Below are 24632 nucleotides of genomic sequence, written 5' to 3'. Positions count from 1 at the left end.
CAAAATATAGTGTGCTGGACTGTGGCGAGTTGCACACTGCGTAACCTGCATTGAAACAAGCACTCCTAGTGAGTACGTGCAGTCCCGATGCACATGCACAAGTGATATGGTAACTGCTGCAGCTTTGTGCAAATGTAACTTGCATTAGCAAAAGTTTGTAGTGTAGACCTGGCCTGAGACTGACGTTTCATGTTTGTTAGAGACTTTGCTCTGTGATTATACAGAAAGCGCTTGGTCATTTAAGGGTCTTAGATCAAACAAATAATGTTGTTCTTGTTTCCAATCCTCTTATTTTGTGCTTCAGGTTTTTTGCTGGTACTAAAAACCATATTTGCAAAATGATATTGCATGTAAGTGCTCCTGTTTGGACTTTTCACAACACGTTCCATTTACTACTTGAAACAAAACAAGTATTTCATAGCAACCTTATTTAAACCTGGAAGAATAAATTGTCTTCAAAAATCCAGGAAGTGTTTCTTGGTGGTAATATACTTGACAAAATGAGTGTATTTTGGATTTGTAAGTGGTGTGATTTTTTTGTTGGTACTTTTATAAGAGTTGCATGTTCTCAGCACATCTGACAATCAGGCCATTTTATGACAGGATTACTAGAGGCATGTCTACACTGCACACTAAGCCAGGGTCTGTGGGACCTGGACTTGTAGACTCAGTGTTTCTAAGCCCATGCTTGTGCATCTGCATTGCATTATAAACTTGGGTTTACAATTGTTAGACCTGGGTGTCTCAGCCATGCTAAAGCATCCGTACTGCACTATGCAGACATTCTGACCCAGGTCTGTGACTTGAGCTGTGTCCACATTGCACTACGACAATGCTTGAACCCGAAGTGCAGTGGGACTTGGTCTCTGACTCTTTCCCTCCCCACACCCCGCAGGCCAGGTCCTGAGTGGTTGCTAACCTGAGTCAAGCTGATCTGTGTGTAGATGGAAGATGGGTTTGGCCTCAAAACTGATTGAGAGCCCAGGCTCAGTGTGCAGTGTAGATATACTGTCTGAGTTTGAAATTGCAATTTGATGTGTAGCTTTTCATTTCCAGTTCAAATCCAAACCAAGTCATACGTAATCAACATTTTTATCTTTTAATATCTTTATGGTGGCTTGTGTGAATTGAAGTGGTAGCAGGTATCCACATTGCAACTAATCCTAATTGGCACCAATCTCATGGGACAGGCCAATGAAGTAGAAGCCAAACTCGAACAGCTTAATGGGACAAAATCGGAGGGCCCAGATAATCTTCATCCAAGAATATTAAAGGAACTGGCACATGAAATTGCAAGCCCATTAGCAAGAATTTTTAATGAATCAGTAAACTCAGGGGTTGTACCGTACGACTGGAGAATTAATAATGTAGTTCCTATTTTTAAGAAAGGGAAAAAAGGTGATCCGAGTAACTATAGGCCTGTTAGTTTGACATCGGTAGTATGTAAGGTCTTGGAAAAAAAGTTGAAGGAGAAAGTAGTTAAGGACATTGAGGTCAATGGTGATCGAGACAAAATACAACATGGTTTTACAAAAGGTAGATCGTGCCAAACCAACCTGATCTTCTTTGAGAAGGTAGCAGATTTTTTTAGAAAAAGGAAACACAGTGGATCTAATTTACGTCGATTTCAGTAAGGCATTTGACACGGTTCCACATGGGGAATTATTAGTTAAATTGGAAAAGGTGCGGATCAATATGAAAATTGAAAGGTGGATAAGGAACTGGTTAAAGGGGAGACTACAACGGGTTGTACTGAAAGGTGAACTGGCAGGCTGGAAGGAGATTACTAGTGGAGTTCCTCAGGGATCAGTTTTGGGGCCAATCTTATTTAACCTTTTTATTACTGACCTTGGCACAAAAAGTGGGAATGTGCTAATAAAGTTTGTGGATGACACAAAGCTGGGAGGTATTGCTAACACAGGGAAGGACCAGGATATCATACAGGAAGATCTGGATGACCTAGTAAACTGGAATAATAGTAATAGGATGAAATTTAATAGTGAAAAGTGCAAGGTCATGCATTTAGGGATTAATGACAAGAATTTTAGTTATAAATTGAGGACACATCAGTTGGAAGTAACAGAGGAGGAGAAGGACCTTGGAGTATTGGTTGATCACAGGATGACTATGAGCCGCCAATGTGATATGGCTGTTAAAAAGCTAATGCAGTTAGGATGCATCAGGCGAGGTATTTCCAGCAAAGATAAGGAGGTGTTAGTACCATTATACCAGGCACTGGTGAGACCTCATCTGGAATCCTGTGTGCAGTTCTGGTCTCCCATGTTTAAGAAGGATGAATTCAAACTGGAACAGGTTCAGAGACGGGCTACTAGGATGATCCGAGGAATGGAAAACCTGTCTTATGAAAGGAAACTGAAAGAGCTTGGCTTGTTTAGCCTAACCAAAAGAAGGTTGAGGGGGGGATATGATTGCTTTTTATAAATATATCAGAGGGATTAATATTAGGGAAGGAGAGGAGTTATGTAAGCTTAGTACCAATGTGGACACAAGAACAAATGGATATAAACTGGAGACTAGGAAGTTTAGACTTGAAATTAGATGAAGGTTTCTAACCATTAGAGGAGTGAAGTTCTGGAACAGCCTTCCAAGGGGAGTAGTGGGGGCAAAAGACATATCTGACTTCAAGACAAAGCTTGATAAGTTTATGGAGGGGATGGTATGATGAGATAGCCTAATTTTGGCAATTGATCTTTGATTATCAGCAGGTAAGTATGCCCAGTAGTCTGTAATGGGATGTTAGATGGGGTGGGATCTGAATTACTACAGAGAATTCTTTCCTGGGTGCTGGGTGGTGAGTCTTGCCCACGTGCCAGGGTTTAACTGATCGCCATATTTGGGGTCGGGAAGGAATTTTCCTCCAGGGCAGATTGGCAGAGGCCCTGGAGGTTTTTTGCCTTCCTCTGCAGCATGGAGCACAGGTCACTTGCTGGAGGATTCTCTGCAGCTTGAGGTCTTCAAACTATGATTTGAGGACTTCAATAACTCAGACATAGGTTAGGGGTTTGTTATAGAAGTGGATGGGTGAGATTGTGTGGCCTGCATTGTGCAGGAGGTCAGACTAGATGATCATAATGGTCCCTTCTGACCTTTAAGTCTATAAGTCTGTGAGGTCAAGGACTGAATATATGCCCTGGAGAATTAATTCCCTGTTCATCCTTAAAGTGCGTGGACTGATGCACAACCATGGGGCAGTATTGTGGGAAACCTGATTGCTGGGGTTTGTGATGTGCTTACACTGTCTGTTGAGGACTTGGGCCAACAAGGAACATTTTCATAAGCCTTCAATCTCACGTACAAAGAGAATGAAAAAAGACTGGCATTCTAAAGATGAAAGGGAACTAACAATTCAGTGCTCAGTAAATTGAGTAAACACGCATAGGGAAATATGTAAGCAACACCAATCATTCATCATTGTTAATCAAGGAACCTTTTCACCAGGCTGGGTAGAGAGAGGGAATTGTATATGATTCAATAATGTAAAACAAATGCAGCTATGATTAGTAAGATAGCTACACTTAAGCACTTTGGAAACACACATCCCTGTTCTCATTATTACCATAGCCAGAGTGAGCTAATAGGACTTCCAGCATTCACTGGTAACATGAAGCTAGGCTGCACTGTAGGATGTTTGTGTAGCAACGTAACTGAGGAGAAAATATGGAGAACTGGACACAATTACAGGTCAAAGGAGATTTCCTTTTGAGGGACACCCTATGAAGCTTTGAAATACTGTAATATGTAATGTAACGGTTTTGTGACTGAGTCCTTTCTCAGTCAGGTTAGATAACCATGCCATGTGTATACTTTTAGGATGTAGAAAACCTGGCTTAAGTGTCCAGTATTTGGATGTTGGCACAGAATGAGGCTGCTAGGAAGTCAAAGGTATCTCCCTACAGTGTGCAATTCAGAATAAAATAAAATTAAAAAAAAATAAAATTAGACATTGCTCAATGCTCACTGGCTCAGTTGTAAGCCAGAGAAAATTTTCCTCATGAAATGAAAATTCTGAAGCAATTCAAATAATGCCAAAGGAGATTAAACAAAAAAGACACTCTCCAAGATACGTCAGAGATAGGACAAATACTCTACAGTAGTTAGAACACTCCAAGCCTACAGAATTTAATTAAATGTAGTGAGATAATTGTATCTAGGGAATTTGCAACCATTTGTGACTCATATTAATGTTAATTTGGAACTTACATTTGTTTTATTTCTATAAAAGGTTGGATTAAAAGTTAATAAGTTATATAAATTTGGTGCGTAATGACTGGGATGTTTGTGGGTTTCATTAATGTTTACTATCTTTGCATCTTTTCCAGATTCTCATACAGAGAGGCTGTTCAATATGTTTAAACCTGATAGCTATGTTAATATATGTATAGCAGTAATGAAATACTGGGTTATGGTTTAATGAATAGATTATATACGCTGTCACTATTGGAGAGACAGCATCAGTTTGAAAAAAGATCAAGTTATAGCAGATTATTTATACTAGCTCTCTGACAACAGAGTTAGTCTTGAATTCACACGGCTTACTTTATTAAAGTGGACATATGAAAGTAGAAGTCCATTCCAGTTATATGCATGTATTCTGGCAGGAGGGTTTAAGGCAGGGGTTGGCAACCTCTGGCACGCGACTCGCCAGGGTAAGTACCCTGGCAGGCCGGGCCAGTTTGTTTACCTGCTGCGTTGGCAGGTTCGGCTGACCGTGGCTCCCACTGGCGGTGGTTTGCCGCCCCAGGCCAACAGGGGTGGTGGGAAGCGGAGCAGGTGAGGGATGTGCTGGCCGCGGCTTCCCGCCACCCCCATTGGCCTGGGATTGCGAACCGCAGTGAGAGGGAGCCGTGATCGGCCGAACCTGCTGATGCAGCAGGTAAACAAACTGGCCTGGCCCTCCAGAGTGCTTACCCTGGCAAGCTGCATGTCAGCGGTTGCCGACCCCTGATTTAAGGCATAGTGTCAAGAAATTAAAGGCCACAGTTTGGGATTCTTTCTTTTATTAAAAGATTTTTTAAAGGCTTTACAGAAATTAGACTATACTTTGCAAAATTGACTGGATTTTTATATTCTATCTAATCTGAAGAAGCAAAGGAAATAAAACTGTTTTGTCTGTTTCTTTTTATGTCATATATTTTTTTCCCCATGGCTTAATGCTGAACTATGAAATATTTTTACCACATATAGTGGAAGCCGCGATCGGCCGAACCTGCCGATGCAGCAGGTAAACAAACTGGCTCGGCCCAACAGAATGTTTACCATGGCGAGCCGTGTGCCAGAGGTTGCCAACCCCTGTTCTAGTGAGTGAGTTTTACTAGCAAGAAACTTGCCTCAAATAGCAAATATTAATCAGATCTTGCAGAATATTTTAAATAATTTTGAAATCAAAATTGTAAGTACTTGAAATGGACATCTGCTAAAGAGTTACTCCATCCAATCATGCAGTATAAATATCATGTGACCTAGTGTCCATGCAAAGAAGCTCAAATTTTGAACACTCGAGTAACTACTCAGAAATTGAATTGTCAGAAAAATATGGACTAAAACATCAATTAATTGAAAAGCATGAGACACAACTTAGTATAGTAATATTCAGCCTGCTTTATTTAAAATATTGAGAAACACAGTGCTTTTCCAGTGTTTCACCACAGAGTAAATCCCTGTGTTTTTGCAAAAGTGGGCAATAAAAGTTGAGAAACAAAAATAAAACATTGAAGAAGTTACATCTGCTTAGTGCCCATTTCCTAATTCATTCAGAATTATTGATTTTTTTTTTCAGGATTGAAGTGGATCTAGGAACGAATGGATGACTGAGTATTCTTATGAAGAGGAAAGCCATAAAAGTTTGTTGACAATTTTACAACCATATGCATTATAAATATTACTGGTAGCATCAGAAATATATATTTTCTTTAAAAGCACATTAAGTGAAGTAATTAACGTTCTGAAATTCATGTTCCTGTTGTCTGTCAAACGAGGTTCTGTTGGCAAATAATTTATACGGGGTTTAATGATACACTTTCTGATACTTTTAAAAAACTAAGTTTTCAAAAGAAAACAGAAAATTAAGTGGAAGTATTCAGTTGGGAATGCTTATTGTTATTTGAAAAGTATGTTTTGGGATAAATTCTGTGCTGGTTTAAGTCCCATGCAATTCCATTGACAAGAAGGGTTGAATGGCATGAGATTCCAGGGTGTTTCTTCTTTACGTACACAGTGTTGAAGTAATTGTTAAATGGAAGATATCTTCCATTACAGATGCTAGTTATGCAGCTTAATGCGCTGTTGGATGAATGCAATGATGAGTTGGATGAATGCCAAACTGATAAGTGCAGTATGAGAAACTGAATAGAATAGTATATCTTAGTTAGGTACTTGGTGCTTTTTGATCTTTCTCTGGAGTATCGTCTTTTAAAAGTAGGGTGGGTGTTTCTGCATCATCAATTTCCCGTGGTTAAAAGGGAACAGGTACTGGTGGGCCTCAGTAATTCACTGTCCTTAATTTGCATGCTTTATAAAATGATTAATTTCAATAAGTTTTGAAATCTTTCTCTGAGGTAATGGCTACTAATGCTTAGCTGTGATACTACTTTAACCAGTGTCCCTTCAAGGCTGTTTAAAGGAAACTGTCCTTGCTTCCCTATCTGCATAGAGTAAATACATTGTAATGGCAAATACAGTCGGCAGTACCATGATTTGGAGTACAACCACTCATTTAAGAAGAGCATTTTGAAAGATCTAATGATTACCGTCAGCTGGTGTTAAACAGATTTAAGCAAAGCTTTCCTCATTCTCATGCGTTCCAGTTACAGAAACAAAACTAAGTTTTTCCTGGAAGTGCAATACCTGTGGGAAGCAAGAGTTTTCATTCTATGCATTGTCCCAAAGTGGTTCACCATGGCAACGAGACCAGTACTCTCCTGAGGTCATTTGGATAAAGATGCTAATTTATTTAGATAGACAAGATGGGTGAGTAAGGCCTTGGAGGTAACCAGCAAGTGAGACTCCAGCAACCACTTTCTCCCTGCGGGCAGCTTCACCTAATTTGCCAACTGGCGGTTCATACACCGCGTCCAACTGAATTGCATCCCTCTCAATGGAGCCGTCCACCACGGGAACTGGGACAAGTGCTGCAGGAAGTGCGGGTACGTCACCGAGACCCTGTCCCACATCCTGTGCAGCTGCAAGCCCCATGCCGGCGCCTGGCAGCTGCGCCACAACGCCGTCCAGGACCGCCTAGTGAAGGCCATCGTCCCGTGCCTGTGAGAGATCGCCATCAACCACGCTGTCCCTGGCACCGACAGCCAACTGCACCCGGACATTGTCGTCACAGACAAGGATCGGAAAAAGATCATCCTCGTCGATGTGACAATCCTGTTCAAGAATAGGACCCCTGCCTTCCGCGAAGCCCGAGCCCGCAAACTCAAAAAGTATGTTCCCCTGGCCGACATCCTGCAGACAAAGGGCTATGAGGTATACACTGACGCTCTGATCGTTGGGGCCCTGAGCGCTTGGGACCCCTATAACGAGTGCGTACTGAGGACCTGCGGGGTAGGCCATCGCTACGTGCGGCTCATGCGACGTCTAATGGTCTCGGAAACTATTCGGTGGTCCCGGGACATTTATACAGAGCACATCACCGGCCACCGCCAATACCGAGAGTGAGCCGGCGTGACTTCGCACACCCACAATGAGGAAGAGACCCGAAGACTTCCTCTGTTGAACCTTATCCCCTGAACCCACAGAACCGAACTGAACTCCACCATATGAGGGTCATCCTATCGTCATTACTCGGCCCACTTATTTATACCTATGATTGCCTGTAATTACTGTATGAGTGATGTACCCTCACTGCTTGCTGACTGTACCTTGATTCATCCACCTTAAACCCCCCCATTGGGGATACTGAAGACTGTATGTGTTATGCGCTATTCAATGTCAAAATACTAACATCCCCCTATACTCTGTATGGTATCCCCGATGACTAATAATTGAATTTTCAACATCCCGTATCACCTATTTTTAAACATTTCTTAATAAAATCTTTTACTGGCACAAATTTGGTTGGTGAGAGAGACAAGCTTTCGCACTACACAGAACTCTTCTTCAAGTCTGGGAAAGGTATGCAGAATGTGAAGTGGCCACTTCACCTTGAATGGTCCCTTAGAATGCGCATTAACTACTTATGCTAAATTATATGTTCCATCTTGTGTTTAGCTGTGACACTGAGCACCTTTCCCTGACCTGAAGAAGAGTTCTGTATAGCTTGAAAGCTCAACTCTCTCACCACCTTGTCTCTCTAGTATCCTGTGTCTGACACTGCTATAACAACACTGCATATTTACTTAGATTGGGGATCTCAAACTCAAATGACCACGAGGGCCACCTAAGGACTAGTAGATTGGCCTGAAGGCTGCATTACTGACACCTCCCCCCGCCACCCTTGGCCTTGCCCCCACTCCACCTCTTCCATGAGGCCTTGTCCCTGCCCGCCTCTTCCCACCCTTTTTCCCTGCCCCCATTCCAACCCCTTCCCCGAAATCCCACCCCAACTCTGCCCCCTCCCTGCACCCAGGGGGTGCAGGAGGGGTGTGGGATGTGGCAGGGGTCAGGGCAGGGAGTTGGGGTGTGGGGTGCAGAAGGGGTGAGGGGTGTGGCAGGGGTCAGGGCAGAGAGTTGGGGTGTGGGGTGTAGAAGGGGTGAGGGGTGTGGCAGGGGGTCACGGCAGGGGGTCAGGGTGCAGGAGGGGTGTGGCAGGGAGCTCAGGGCCGGGAGTTAGTGTGGGGTGCAGGAGGGGTGCAGCAGAGGGTCAGGGCAGTGGGTTGGGGTGCAGGAAGGGTGCAAGGTGTGGCAGTGGGTTCAGGGCAGGGGGTCATGTGCAAGGAAGGGGGTTGGGGTGCAGGAGGGGTGTGGGGTGTGGCGGTGGGTTCAGGGCACGGAGTCAGGTGCAGGGAAGGGTTGGGGTGCAGGAGGGGTGTGGGGTGCAGCGGGGAGCTCAGGGCAGGGGGTCAAGGTGCGGCAGGCGGCTCAGGGAAGGGGATGGGTGCAGGAGGGATGTGGGGTGTGGCAGGGGGTCAAGGCAGGGAGTCGGGGTGCAGGAGGGGTGTGGCAGGGAGCTCAGGGCCTGGAGTTGGTGTGGGGTGCAGGAGAGGTGAGGGGTTCAGCAGGGGGTCAGGGCAGTGAGTTGGGGTGCAGGAAGGGTGCGGGGTATGGCAGTGGGTTCAGTGCAGGGGGTCATGTGCAAGGAAGGGGGTTGGGGTGCAGGAGGGGTGCAGGGTGTGGCAGTGGGTTCAGGGCAGGGGGTCATGTGCAGGGAAGAGGGTTGGGGTGCAGGAGGGGCAAGGCACGTTCTTTCTGCTTCCCGAAGCGGCGCACGGGCAAGGCAGGCAGGCAGGGAGCCTACCCTGCCCCGAGTGTGCGTCGGGCCAGCGCCACTCTAGGTAAATGTTGGGAGAAGGTGGGGGGGCTGTGAGGAGCTTGCGGGCCACAGAAAATAACTTTCGGCCCACGGGTCGCGTGTTTGAGACCCCTGACTTAGATAGTGTTTTGATCATAACAACTACAGAAAGGCTCAAAAGCTTCATGTTTTGGCAAAATCCTCTTGAAGTTTTTAGTAGGCACAGAAAAGTCCATTCTAATTTCTTCTCTATTGAGACTTTCTAGTAATTACAATGGATTTTAAGGTTCTCATCCTAAATATTTCATGATTCAAGAGATTATTATTATTAGTTCTTGAGTACTCCTTGGTCCCATTATGCTTGGTATTGTGCAGACCTGGGCCAGCAGGTGATGTGTGCTCCCACCATTATCTAGAGAAAACTAAAAAGGCTTGTGAGATCTATCTCAGCTCAACTTCCTAACTTTTCTATGACTCTTCTCTGATACCAATATCTGTTGGATGGAAGGAATCCTACACAGCTGGGGAGCCAGTGTTTGAATGTTACAAAGCTCTTGGCTAACTCAGATGTAGAGGAGGGAAAAATTAATACTATTAAACTGCACTTCTTGGTAGACTTATATATTCCTGAAATGCAGCAAATAGATGTCTTAAAGACAGACTAGAGAGCCTCTTTTGATTGCCAAGAGAGCTAGCGAAGACCCCTTTACTTATATGTAAACAAGCTGGAGTTCCTGTTGGTCTGGAAAGTTCTCAATGTGTTACAGATGAAACAGGATATTTACATACCTATTTTGCCAGCTCTGTTCAGACAACAGTGCTGCAGTGTCTCTTACCATACAAATAGAGGAAGAACAAAGTCAGACTAGATCAGAGATCGGCAACCTTTGTCATGTGGCTTGCCAGGGTAAGCACCCTTGCGGGCTGGGCTGGTTTATTTACCTGCCGTCTCTGCAGGTTTGGCTGCTCCAAATCAATGGGGCTGCAAGAAGCTGTGGCCAGCACATCCCTTGGCCCGTGCTGTTTCCTGCAGCCCTCATTGGCTTGGAGCAGTGAACCGTGGCCAGTGGGAGCCGTGATTGGCCAAACCTATGGACGCAGCAGGTAAACAAACCAGCCTGGCCCGCCAGGGAGTTTACCCTGGCATGCCGTGTGTCAAAGGTTGCCGATCCTTGGACTAGGTTATCATGATGGGCATTAGAATTAGGAAGTTATGTCAGGGCAGAAAGTCTAATTGCTCGTCACATCCCAGAGACAAAGTTATGGCCAATATTCTGAGAGGGAGAAGGGCCACCTAGTGCTTTTGGTGCAGGAGTCTTCTGTGGTGAACTCAAGAAATGACTTGCCACCATTTACCTTCATAAAACTGAAATGTTCCTAAGTTTCTTGGCTAAAAGTGCAGTGGGGAGAGATGCATTTTCATCCTTCTGGTGGTGTCTCCAATTCCTTTCCCTATTTTTCCTCCTTCTGGTTCTCTGCAAAGTGTTAGCAAAGGTAATGAGGAACTGCACACAATCTCTAAAATTAACGAAAGATAAAGAATTTTTTTTCAGTGATCAATTGTCAAAAATGCGTTTGAGTTTTGCTGAGATGTCCCTCTAAGCTTCACATTTTCATACTGTGTGTTCATTGAATTTAGAGCACATCCTCTTACCAGGATTCCAGTACCAGTGTGATGGGGTGTTTGATTACTGTCACACACTGACCTCCCTGCATTCACAATCACTGTTTTCCTAGAAAGGAAATGACTGCTCTGAATAGTCTCTGTCATCTTTAACTTCATCCATTGGAATATAACTATGACTAGAATATAAAAAGGATAAAGTATATGAATCTCAGAAGTGTATTCTAGTGCTGTGCATCAATCCACTATCCGTTTTCAGTTGTGTTCCTTGCAGTTTACGTCATGCTAAAGCAAAGAGACTGTAGTTTGATGCTTTCTTTGTCATAATTCATTAGGAATATAAAAATCTAGTTTGGCCGATGTACATAGCAGTCATATGCCAGCAATGCCCCTCTGCTATGTACATCGGCCAAACTGGACAGTCTCTACGGAAAAGGATAAATGGACACAAATCAGACATTAGGAATGGCAATATACAAAAACCTGTAGGGGAGCACTTCAACCTCCCTGGCCACACTATAGCAGACCTTAAGGTGGCCATCCTGCAGCAAAAAAACTTCAGGACCAGACTTCAAAGAGAAACTGCTGAGCTTCAGTTCATCTGCAAATTTGACACCATCAGCTCAGGATTGAACAAAGACTGTGAATGGCTTGCCAATTACAGAAGCAGTTTCTCCTCTCTTGGTTTTCACACCTCAACTGCTAGAACAGGGCCTCATCCTCCCTGATTGAACTGACCTCGTTATCTCTAGCTTGCTTGCTAGCACACATATATATACCTGCCCCTGGATATTTCCATTACATGCATCTGAGGAAGTGGGTATTCACCCACGAAAGCTCATGTTCCAAAACGTCTATTAGTCTATAAGGTGCCACAGGATTCTTTGCTGCTTTTGATGCTCAGTGTTTATTAAGATTAGTCCATTAAAGGTCAAACATTTGATATTTTAAAACTGCTGCTCTTTATTTAAAAATATTTATAATGCACAGTTAACATCCAGTTTGTCAACCATGATCAGACATTGAATAGCTGCTGGAGCACAACCACAGGCCTAGGGCTCATTAGCTTTAACTTGTGATACATACTTAATACAGGGGAACTCATGAGGATGAGAGGGAACTGAATTTTCCAAATCTGATACTCAATAAAGAGTAGAGCAATAGAGATTTTCTTTCTTATTCTGTGTCAGGGGTAGGTTATCTGTTGTATCTTCTTCTGCTGCTTCTTTCTTTTGGGCTGCTGGAATAGTGTATGCTCTGACAGATGCACATCCAGAATAGTGCAGCTTCTCTGTGCTCAATCATCATTGGATTCAGCTTTGAGCCAGCTCAGGTTGGATGCAGTCAGGGTGGACTTGGAACTGAGCCTGATTGCTGAAAAATTGCTGGGGGCAGGTCCAAAAATGATGTACTCCAAGTAGTAAAAACATTTAAGATGTCTGCAATGAGCCCTTTCTGCTTCACACGCTTTCATTTCATTTGAACTGATTCTGTTTCCCCTTGACATTGTAAAACTAATGAATGCTTTCTGGGAAGATTTCAGCCTTCCTATTAGCCTTTGTGCCTAACAGCAGTATAAAACCTATCCTATACCACTTTTTCAGTTTCTGCTCTGCAGTTGCTTTCATAGCCTAAATGGTTTCTTGTTTATGGGTCTTGATTTTGGCTCTCTTCCATTCAGTTTGCAACTATTTTGGTGTGTTTACTCAGTGCTCCTCAGCAGCTGGCCGAGGGCGGGATTCCAAAGTGTACATACTTAGATACACACAAGAACAGTTCATCAAAGCCTAGGCCTGGAGTCTTATTTGGTAGGTGGTTTGTGAACTGACCTCTTTTAGACCGGGTGGAGTTACAGTGATGTGATTTGGCTCTTTCTGTTGGGGAGCTCCCAAGCAGCTATTGTATTCAAAATAGTCACATCTTAGAAACAAATATATCCAATGTATTTATTGAAAGGCTATTTCATAAATGTGTCTGTGCAGTACTAGATATCAGTGGTCACTCTGGACAAAATTTCAGGAAGCAGTGGGTGGAGATTGGCACTAAAATAAGCTGATTTTTCCCTAGTTAATGGTTGGCCTGCTGAGAAAAATACAACCCTGCTTAATAAAAGCTGCTCATCTGAGAGGTACATAACTGCCCAGGGGAATTTCTTCAGAATCGAGAGCAGCCTCTTGGCTGAGTAGCCGAAAAAAATTATGTGGTCCAGCATCTATAAAGAGTTCCTTTCAGTTGGGAAAGGCCCTGTGATATTTTTGGTTCATAGACTCTGCAGTAGTTCTTAAATTTAACTTGCATTTACCAAAAGGTACTTTGGAAGAGGAAGAATTGAGAATCACGGAAACCTACAGAAGCTTCAGTATTGTTTTGAATGAAAGCTGCAGAAAGAAAAAAAATGATATGGTCACATTTTACAATAGGAAGTTTCAAAAAAAGGTACTAATTTAGATTTAATGTAGAATTGGCAGAATGACCAAATATTGATTACTGATTAACATTTGATAACTTTTTAATAATATATATGCTACCGAAATACAACATGTCATTGTAAAACAAATATAGTGCTTTTTTTTGTCAGGGTCATTGCTCCATGAAAAACAATTGTTAATGGTAATGAGTCCTGGATGAGCAAAGTTTTAGTATCTGTCTCTTCACACCTGCACACTCATTAATAATACGCTAGTGCTTAAACTGTTTTTAAAAGTTTATAGGTTGTTCTTAATGTCATAGACTATATCGGTAATGACATCTATAGTTAAGGTTGCCTGCCACTTCCCATTCCAAGACACTGTTTTCAGTTTCTTATAATGTTCTCAAACTTAAACCATTCTGGCTGGTATCTGCCCCAAACTGTGGTGTTTGGAGAAAGTTTTTCCTAAAATGGTTCAACTACTTCTGAGAATGAGATTAGGGAAAAAATAGTATTTCGCTTTGCTGAGAGGTAGATAGCATAAACTTGAACCGAGAAAAGAACATGACCCACTTTAACTGCCTCTGGTTCATTCATCAAATGCAGTTCTTATGGTGAGCAGCTCTCTATTCATTAGTTCATAGCTTATCTTGGCAGAGGCAAGCTTTCGAGAAGGGTGCAGAACTGATTGGGATATGAATCGCTGCAAGAGTACTGCCCCTAGGGCCACATTGGATGCATCTGCTTCCATTATAGATGGACAAGTCAGGTTAGGGTGTGCCAGAATCAGGGCCATAGTGAAGGAGACCTTTATCTGGTCAAAAGCAAATTGGGCTTGGGCAACCAAGTGAATAGCATGGCTTTGCAGAGGAGTGAAGTCAGGGGAGTTATTAATTAGGAGGAGTTTGCAATGAATCTTCTATAAAAATTTGCAAAGCCCAGGAAGTATTGAAATTCCTGGAGGGTTCAAGGTGCTGTGCACTTGCAGATGGTTCCACCTTTTGCGGATCCTTGTGGATTCCCTCTGGGAAGATGTTGTACCCCAAAAATTCAGTGGTGGCTTAGTTCAAGATTTACTTTTCCAATTTGATGTACAACCATGACTCATCAGACATGGTGGTAGTGCTGCTCTGCATTCTTGGAAAATACTAGTTTGTCATTGAGATAGATAATCATGTACTGGTCCAGGGTATCCCTGAAGACATCATTTCTGACATGTTGAAATGTTGCAGGGGCATTGGTTAAACCAGGTATTTGTCATACTAATATCAGTATGAAAAGCGGTTTTCCATTCATCCACAGGATTTACGTGCACTAGATTGTATGCCTCCCAAAGATCTAGTTTCATGAAGATCCTGGAGGTCCTCACGTGGTCCAGCAATTCTGAAATAGAGCAAAGCGTACCGGTTACAAATAGTCACTTGGTTCAAGGTGCAATAGTCTATGTAGAGGCATAGTGACCCATTTACCTTCACAAAGACGATTGGTGTCCCCGCTGGACAGATAGATTACTGAATGAAGCCCTTGGCAAGGTTTTCCTGGATATATCCACATTGCACCTCCAGCTCTGGTTCAGATATAGAGTATATCCATCCATAGGGTGTCTTTGTCCTGAGCTGTAGATCTGTTGGGCAGTTGTAATCTGGTTGGAGGGTAATGAGTCTACATTTTTCTTTTCGAACACATCCAGTTAGTTGCGGTACTTTGTCATGGAAGGCTGAGGTTCTGGTCTGGAGCCACTCCCTTCTGGCTTGTCCCCGGTGCCCATATTTCCACTTCTGAGGGTGTCCTCTCATCCTGGGGCCCCTGGTACCCTGTGGGTTAATTGCTTCATTGGAGACATGTTTTCTGGCAGTACTGGCAGGATAAGCTAATACTCCTCTGCCACAAAGAGATACATGGATAATGCCGCTCTGAGTATGCCAAGAATTATCAGGAAGAATGGGGAGTGGATCACATTGAAGCATGTTGTTTTTCGGTTCCCTTCCATTACAGCCTCTAAGGGGATGGTCTCTCGAGTCACTGGTCCTGAAGATAAAGGTGAGCCATCAGTCATCTCCACCAGGTCCAGTATGGGTTTCAGCTGGAAAGGGATCTGGAGAGTTTTGGCTACTGCAGACCTCCAGAGTCTCTCATTGCTAGTTGGGGGATCTGCTATGCCTGCCCCAAGACCTACAACTGCAGTAGCAACTGGAAATGTGGAAAGACACCATGGTTCCTAGGTCGAGTTCTACTTAGGGTGAGCGTGGGGGTAGTTCTGGAGCATTGCACTTTGGTGGTGCCCAGGATGTACCTCCTTTACTGGGTCTGGTCTGGTTTGTTTCCCATGTTCTTCTGAGCTGGGTAAGAGGCAAGGATGTGTCCAGGTCCTACCCAGTAAAAACATGGGTTCAGCTGTTGGTGACTCTTTCTTTTCTCTGTGGTCCGAGGTCTGCAGTCCAGGTTGATCTGCATGGCTCTTAGTGTGGAGGATGGGCATGGGGGTGTCGGTCCCCTGTCCGTTCCTCTGTCCATTCATGCAGCCAAAAGTCAATGCACAGGGTGAGGTCAATAAAGTCATCTAGGAGGGTGGGGTTTTTGATGTGGGCTAGCTTGCTTTTTACCTTGTTATTGAGCCTACACCAGAATTGATAAAGTTGGGCTATCTCATTCCATCAGAAATAGGTGGTGTAGGAGGTGGCTGGCCCTTGTCTCTGGCAAAGCTTCCAGATGGCAGCCTTTGCAGAGTGGATACAGTGCAGGTCATCAAAGATGATCTCAAAGACTTGCTTTCTGCAGCTCCCATTCACCGGGAATGGCGAATGTAACAAAATGTCTTGCGGCTTGCCAGCGCATTACTCTGAAGGGCCATGTGCTGAAGGTTGCTGACCCCTGGACTAGTTGCTCACACAGGGTCTGTGCCTCGAGTGCGCACTGTGTAGCGTGGGTCTGTAGAGCGAGGTTCTTCACCTGCACACAGGTGACTTGGTCCTGTGGCTCCTGGGCCCTCAGGGAGCTGCTGGTTAGAGGGCGGCCCACCCTCTGTGGGAGGAGTGGGATAGATTACAGGGGACTGAAGGGCAAAGGTGGTCAGAGCAAACTGTCATGACCAGGATATGGCAGTCAGTCCTAGTGTTTGGAGCAGAAGATGTGAATCAGACCAAGTCAGGTACCAGGAGGTCAGGGTCCAAGACAGGCCAATGGGCAAACCGAGAGTCAGGATGCAGGCAGGATCAGGGTCCGGTGCCAGGCTGCAGACAGCAATCAAATAGCGAAGTCAAGGACAAAGCCCAGGGTTGGAAGCTGGAATCTATCACAAGTAGGGTCTGGAGCAGAGACCGGCAGGTAGTCTGTTGTTGCTCAGAGAGCCCCCTTCCTAGCTTCCTGGTTTAAGTACTACTATTGTACAATCAGTGGACTTTGAGAGGCCACCACTCAGGTCATGCTGGGCAGTACTTCCTGCCAAGCCCAGCCTCACAGGGTCCTCCCATGAACTCCTAACCTAATCCTCTTATGGCAATTCGGCAGTGTCAGTGGCCCATGGTCCCAGGTTCCAGCCCTGAAGTTTCTTACGCATGAAAGGGAACGTTCTTTTCTGAGAGGCTATTGCCTTATATTGATCTGCCAGTTATTTGTTTCAGTTCAGTTTGATGCTAGGCCACTGTAGCCCTGATTGCTACAGTCAGCTGTGATGGACATCTCAACATTACTTGAATGTAAACAAAAGCTTTAACACTCAAACTTTACATGTAAAAATGCAGTGGAGATCTTCGTGGAGTACAAATTTATATATATTTTGCAGTATTAGTATTGCCAAACCTTACACTCAAAAATAATTATTAGTTTAAAATTAATGTATCAACAAATTGCCATTAGTTTTTATCTGCCTGCTCATTTTCCCACTTTTAGAAGGAAGACACAAACCCCAAATACAGTATGCTTTCTGTATTAGACTCTATGACACTTAAAACTACATGGGTTTGGAGGAGTGCTTTTTAAAGAGTAGATTTATCATAACTCTAGTCCCAGATTTGGACCTTAGCGTCCAAAATATGGGGGTTAGCATGAAAACCTCCAAGCTTAGTTACCAGCTTGGACCTGGTACTTGCTGCCGCCACCCAAAAAATTAGAGTGTTTTGGGGCACTCTGGTCCTCCTGAAAAACATTCCCTGGGGACCCCAAGACCCAAATCCCTTGAATCTCACAACAAAGGGAAATAATCCTTTTTCCCTTCCCCCCTCCAGGTGCCCCCTCTCCGTTCCCAGTCCTGGAAACAAAAGCACTTTCCTCTTCACCCAGAGGGAATGCAAAATCAGGCTAGCAAATCCAACACACACAGATCTCCCCCTGATTTCTTCCTCCCACCAATTCCCTGGTGAGTACAGACTCAATTTCCCTGAAATTTCCCAGTAAAGAAAACTTTAACAGGTTTTAAAAAGAAAGCTTTATATAAAAAAGAAAGAAAAATTCATACAAATGGTCTCTCTGTATAAAGGTGACAAATACAGGGTTAATTGCTTAAAAGAAATATGAATAAACAGCCTTATTCAAAAAGAATACAAATCAAAGCACTCCAGCACTTATACTCATGCAAATACCAAAGAAAAGAAACCATATAACTTACTATCTGATCTCTTTGTCCTTACACTTAGAAACAGAAGATTAGAAAGCAGAAACTACTTCTTCAAAGCTCAGAGAAAGCAGGCAAACAGACAAAGACTCAGACACAAACTTCCCTCCACCCAGAGTTGAAAAAATCCGGTTTCCTGATTGGTCCTCTGGTCAGGTGCTTCAGGTGAAAGAGACATTAACCCTTAGCTATCTGTTTATGACAAGATTACAGAGAAAATATCCCTCTTGAGATTAGGAAATAGGAAGACTGCACTGGTTCTACTAAAATGAAAATTAATTTAGATGTGTGAGTAATCTTATTGACTGTAATAATTTCAATGGAGCTGAGCTCATGTTTGCTGAGCTGTTTAGAGATTTACATAATGGATGAAATATAGAAGTGTGAGACAGCATGACAGTTTATTTTATTGCAGTGTGTAATTGAATGTTTGGCCATAATTATGTGAACTCTGAAAAAAGCAAAGATTATCATTTGATATGAAAAAAGTAGTCAACAGAACATATGTATAATCTTGCACAAAAAGCCAAACCTTTTCTTTGTTTCAGCTTGATCTTTCAGTGGTTTCTGACTTAATTAGTTGATGTTTGTAAAGCTCTCAGAAGTTGAAAACTGGGACGTATCTCAGTGTTAATATAGTAACTCCTCACTTAAAGTCATCCTGGTTAACATTGTTTCCTTGTCACGTTGCTGATCAGTTGGAGAACATGCTAGTTTAAAGTTGCGTGATGGTCCCTTACACCATTGTTTGGTAGCTATCTGCTTTGTCCACTGCTTGCAGAAAGAGCAGCCATTGGAGCTAGCTGGTGGGGGCTGGGAACCAGGTGGACCACCAGCCCCCCCATCAGTTCCCCTCTCCCCTAAGTTCCCTGTACAGCAGCCACCCAGCAGACTACCAATTGCTGGCAGTTCAACTGTCCCACCCCCCACTGCCATGTGCTGCTCCTGCCCTTTGCCTTGGAGCTGCTCCCAGGAGCCTCCTGCTTGCTGAGCAGGGTGGGGGGGAGGATAAGGGAGGCCAATATCACGGTATCCCCCTCCCTCCTGCTCCTGCCCCCTGCTTACCCCATCTCCATAGAGAAGGGGACACACACAATAGGGCTCAGGATGGAGGGAGCTTACTAGCAGCAGCTGCTGTCTACTTAAAAAGGCAATGTACTTAGAGTGCGGTCAGCGTACTTACAGGGGCAGTGTGCATCTCTCTCTCACCCACAGGGTGTGTCTCTGTCTCTCTCTGCCATGCTGTCTCGCCTCCCTTCATTTGTTCTGCCTTGTGGAGTGTGAGGCTACATTAACAACAATGTGTTAACCCTTGAGCGCTCAGCCAAGTGCTTGTTCATCATTTAGCACTAAAGCATTCCCTGGGAAATATCCCACCCTCTTCCACCCTCTGACTCCACCACTATAACCAAGCTTCACAATCATCATTGCTGTGTACAGTATTAAATTGTTTGTTTAAAATGTATACTGTGCGTGTATACATAGTCTATAATGTGTATATAATATAGTCTTTTGTCTGGTGAAAAAAATTTCCCTGGAACCTCCCTCCCTCCCCCCATTTACATTAATTCTTATAGGGAAATTGGATTCGTTTAACATTGTTTCCCTTAAAGTCGCATTTTTCAGGAACATAACTACAACGCTAAGTGAGGAGTTACTCTAGTGTGACTTTTACAAAGTAAAAATGAAATATTTACTAGTAGTTCTGTGGGTAAGTAGCATGCACCCCAGGAGCAGATGTGGTGGTCTTGACACCTATGGGTACATCCACACTGTGATAAAAGACCCACAAAACAGTTGCAGCTGGCTCAGGTCAGCTGACCTGTGAGGCAGGAGATCCTAAGAGCCCGAGTTCCAGCCCAAGCCAGAATGTCTACAATTCCACTTTTTAGCCCCATAGTCCAAACTCTGTGAGCCTGTCAGCTGACCCAGACTCTGAGACTTGGTGCTGCAGGTTTCTTATTGCAGTGTAGATGTACTGTATGTGTTTAAACATCATGCAAAACAATCATTAACTGGGCTACATTGCTAATTACCAATTTTATTTACTACAGTTATAGCCTCAAAAGTATTAGGTGCCCTACATTATATATGGAAAGACCTGGTACCTGCCCTGAAGTAGAGGTAAGGTTGGGAGGGTTGCTGAATATTAAGGGGTTTGTGATGGGTGAAGATTCAGACCTTAATTTATTCAAACCAGTTCACTCCTCTCTAGTTTTTCTACATTAGTCGATCAAGTGTGTTTCCTCTGCAGGATGGAAACTGGAGGATCAGAAGCATAGAAATAGTGCAAAAAAATTGTTTGTTCTTTCAGGTTCAAACAAGACCTTAGGCTGTTACTTTGTTCTGAATCTTAATCTGCCATTGTTCTCTGATCCAAACCAACTGTTTGTGCTTGTGTGGCTATTTAGCATTGTGATAGTGTATACAAACCCCACACTGGAGAGCAAGCAGTCAGATCCACCAAGCCACACCTGCCAAGCCTGTAAAAATTAGAGGCGGGGCTTCAAAAATGAAGCAGAGCAGCTCAGAGGCATGCAGAAAGTGGAAGGGAGCAGTTTGCTTCTCTGATCAGGAAGTGCTACCCAGGAGCTCATTGCGTAAGATCTGACAATGCAGACTTGCACAAAAGTACAAAGGATAGGCAGGTGGTGACTGTATGTGCAGGTCAGAGACTTGGTTGAAGATTACTCTGTGAAGCTAGAAGAGATTAAGTAGGAAGTGGTCCTGGGGTGGCTGTTTAGCACTCCAAGGTTCAGAGTCCAGCAGCCTAGCATTGGGCTGTGCTTTGGGGCCCGGTGGACAGGCTGGGCCTCAGTTCCTCTATCCATTCCAAGAGGACGTTGCAACAACAGGAGCCTTTTGGGGAGAACCCAGCTGGAAAAGACCTTGGCTGTTCGGCGGTCCAGACTTCAAAGTCCCCGTGCTAAAGAGAAGGACTAGAAACCCTTGGTGGTAGAGGGTGCTGAGGGAAAGGACTATGTTTTTCAATAGCAAGATAGCCTGCCACCCCACCCTCTGAGCACTTTGTGACACAGTTGGTGGTTGCTCACCTTCTGCAGGCACCTGTGCCTAAATGAAAAAGTTTACCTCAAGATATTGGCTACATCCAAAATAGAATGCTTTCTTAGTTTGTTGTTGGTGTGTATATGTGAGAGGGCATACAGATTGAAAATCCTTTAAAATTATTCCTGATATGGCCTGTAACGTCATTTTGGAGAAATGTTCTTAGATAAATCATTTCTAAGTGGTAGAGCTTCTGATGTTAAGTTTTAACTGATAAAAAACAATAAAACACCCCCAATTAAAAAATAAATAAATAAAAGAATGAGGAAGAAAAGAAAATCGGCATATATCCAATAAACAATGTAAATGGTTACCTTTTACTGAAGGGCTTAGCTACATGGAGCAGTAACGCAGACTACAGTGGTGTGATTGCAATAGCACTCTAATGTATTGCGCATTAATCAGCCCATGCAGATCCTACTGATGTGGTCTAAAGGTTTAATGCTAAAGGGAATATTACAAAAAGATTACTCATTACTGTATATACAAAAAGAAACCTGTCAAAAATCCCAATGTTTTTGACATCTACATAAAACTCAAAAATTGCTAAAAACTAACCCCCCAAAATGGAATTAATAAACACTGAAAACCAGAAGCCGTACTGACAAGGCATTACATAAAAGAGTATAAATTGTTTGGTAGCTATGGAATCACTCAGTACAGCAGAGTAAGACATTGCTGTCGGACCAGGAACTGTGTCTCCGGATGTAGCACTGTGCTTGAGGGAGATAGTTGGGATAGTCTCTGCTTCACTGGTCTTGAAGAATAAATGATTGGTGATCAAAGGTGCACAATTGCTCTGCTGACTTTGACGTCTCAGAAATATTATGGGTAAATTCTGTTCTGTTGCACAGCTTCACTGTGAAATCATTACTCATAGCCCTCGCCTGTGGAATTTGGAGGCAGTCCAGTATTGTTGGTCCAGGACTAGGCTTTGCCTTTCAGTTCAGACCACCAGATTTTCTGCCTCCAGTGCAGGAACAAATTGGCTGTTCAGTTTCTCTTGACCATTTTGTTTTAAAACCTTTATTTTTACTCAGTTTCAGGCAGATGCGATTTATAATTTTCCTCTTGCGCCTCTTCTCCTGCATCGAGTCAATGGTGTCATAGTAGTTTCAGCAACCTGGCTCTACCACTGTAATGCCTCCCTGCTGGAATTCTCTGCTCCGACTCAGACATGGCAGAGAAGTCCTGAGAATTCCTGGTATAAATCTTAAAATTCCCTACATAAGGCTGCACTTACAGGCTCTATAGAGGATGAATTATGCCCTGCTTGTGGCGAGAACGCTGACTCTTGTACTACTAGGGCTCAGTCTCAGAGTCAGACTAGCATGTCTGGTTCTCCCACCCCCACTCCCACCCCCACCCCAAGGAACAGTGACTTCAGCACAGAAAAGCCTAATGAGGAGATTTTGAGATTTTGGGGAGAAAGTCTAAGGATGAGGAGGAAGCTATTGGCAAGCTCAAACCTGGCCTGGAGGTGGGGGAGATAGGGGACCCTGAAAGAATCCAGAGTGTCATACGCCCTTCCCCCTCTAGATACTAAAGGGCCCTAGGCTGCCTAGTTCTCCCATTGTTTTATTCTAACTCTTGGAAGGTAGTGGCATAAATGAGTATTCCTAGAGCTCTAAAGATATATCTCAACCATATGAAATACATGCTCCAGTTGTACTTACGTCTTTGTCTCATTGTATTGTGGCAAACCCAGGACAAATCCCTTCAAAAGGAGGGGTAGTAATTAGTCCCAGGAGATTAAAAGGCCTCTCGCTATCCACTGAAGAGAGAGAGCCATGGGGAAATAAGGTTCACCTGGAAAAGGAGTTACCAGAGAACCTCAACTGCTGGAGACCTTTTTAAACCCTCCCTGGTGTGGAATCAGAGGGGAGAGTGAGAGAAGCAATCAGCAAGTTAGGTACAGCAAGGCTGTAAACCCTTCCAGCAAGGAATGCTGCACTCTGTCCCCAAAAGGGGAAAAAACAGCATATGGGACTGACTGAGGGAAGGATCAGCCATACCCTCTGCTACCTGGAAGGATTTGCTTTGCCCAAGCTGGTGTCTTCAAGGCTAAAAAGGACTGAGCCTGCTGAGGAGAAGCAGGTATTTTGCCACAGTATTCAACAATCTAAGACTTCAGGGCTCAAGGTTGCTGCAGACAATATGTAAAAATCCTGCACTGGTTGTCATGCTAGGCATCATGGAAACTATTCACTACTGAAGTCCCTAGAGGTGGGGGGGGGTGTGTGCCTTATCTGAGGAAGATCTGCATGTAAATTTCTGTTCTTTTTCAAAGGCATCTGTTAAGGCTAATTTCCCACTGTGGCACTTAAAGTGCAGAAGGTGGGGGCCTGCAAGGATTTTAAAAATTAACTCCTGAGGTTACAGCTTTTTTTTTTTTTTTTTTAATTTTTTTTTTTTAAACTGTGGATTGGTAGATGCTGCCACCACCTAAGTGCAGAACCCCTTTAAGAGCCCAGGAAGGTACACGTGAGAATTTCTTCCTGTGGAGTACCCTCAAGCCCCTTCACCCCTCCCTCTGGGGAAGAGCTGAGAAAAAGGAGGGGGGGGAAAAAAAGGGAAATCAGCTGTTGCCACCAGCTAATTAAACAATGTGCACAAACCTCTTAAGGCACAAAAATCCAATTCGTTCTTAAAAAAGGTAAATTTTATTAATAAAAAAGAAGAAGAAAGAAAATACATCTGGAAACTCAGGCTATTGCTAGATTTAAAAAAGCAACTACAAGGATTAAGCTCCAAGAATAGCTTTCTTGAGGTCCAGCTCAAAGGTTACAAGCAAAACAGAAGCACCTAGGGTTAGCACAGAGGAATCCACAAGCCATAATGAAATAAAAGGGATAAACCTAACCATGTCTTCCTAGACATTTCCTGATCTACTTACATATCTGGGGTTTAAATGATTAGTTTCTAGGTATGATACTGATTTATTTTATTTTATTTTTTTTTTTACACTTGGCCCAAGCTTCTTACAGCATGGCTGCTGCCCTGTCCACCTCTCCCTGGGAGAACAACAACAGACAGACAAAAGGGGAGTCTTTTTTTTTCAATTTTAAAAAGTTCTAGCCTTCCTACTGGCTCTTTTGGCCAGTGCCCACTCACTTCCTTTTACCTATGCATAGCAGTGAGACTTTTTAACCCTTTACAGGTAGAGCAATTAGAGAACAGCTACTAAGAGGGATTTTATAGCTACTGGCTGGATGGGTGTTCATAAAAGGGAGCTACCTACCCCTTTATTTATCACGCACACCCCAAATCACGGACAGCATTAGCCAGCGTGATTCAGGTCGGGTCCACACTGTCTGGGATGTCTTCCTGGAGGTTTAGGAAAACAGAGTTAATAAGATACATGCACCTCTAATTTTGCTACTAATTACATGAAGAACTAAACAGTATTTTCACATTTTAAGGACTACAGTGACTTAGAAAACAGGGACATTTTTACCTGACTGATTCTGGGAAACCTTCCCCAAAGAGTGCATTAGCCACTTTGTTA

The 24632-nt window shown here is 43.7% G+C and overlaps 1 protein-coding gene across 3 annotated transcripts in view; it reads left to right on the top strand.

Moving 5' to 3' along the window:
- Positions 1-24632, top strand: part of KLF12 (Kruppel like factor 12) — a 377128-nt gene that overhangs the window by 101436 nt on the left and 251060 nt on the right. For all 3 annotated transcript variants that reach the window (XM_030566483.1, XM_030566492.1, XM_030566477.1), the window contains exon 2: positions 5798-5861. In XM_030566483.1, the coding sequence (XP_030422343.1) occupies positions 5841-5861 (21 nt within the window). In that variant the 5' untranslated portion in view covers positions 5798-5840. The remainder of the gene's footprint in view (positions 1-5797; positions 5862-24632) is intronic.

The sequence above is a fragment of the Gopherus evgoodei genome, chromosome 1 (assembly GCF_007399415.2).
Source record: "Gopherus evgoodei ecotype Sinaloan lineage chromosome 1, rGopEvg1_v1.p, whole genome shotgun sequence".
Classification (NCBI taxonomy): domain Eukaryota; kingdom Metazoa; phylum Chordata; order Testudines; family Testudinidae; genus Gopherus; species Gopherus evgoodei.
This window is presented reverse-complemented; position numbering and strand designations above follow the sequence as displayed.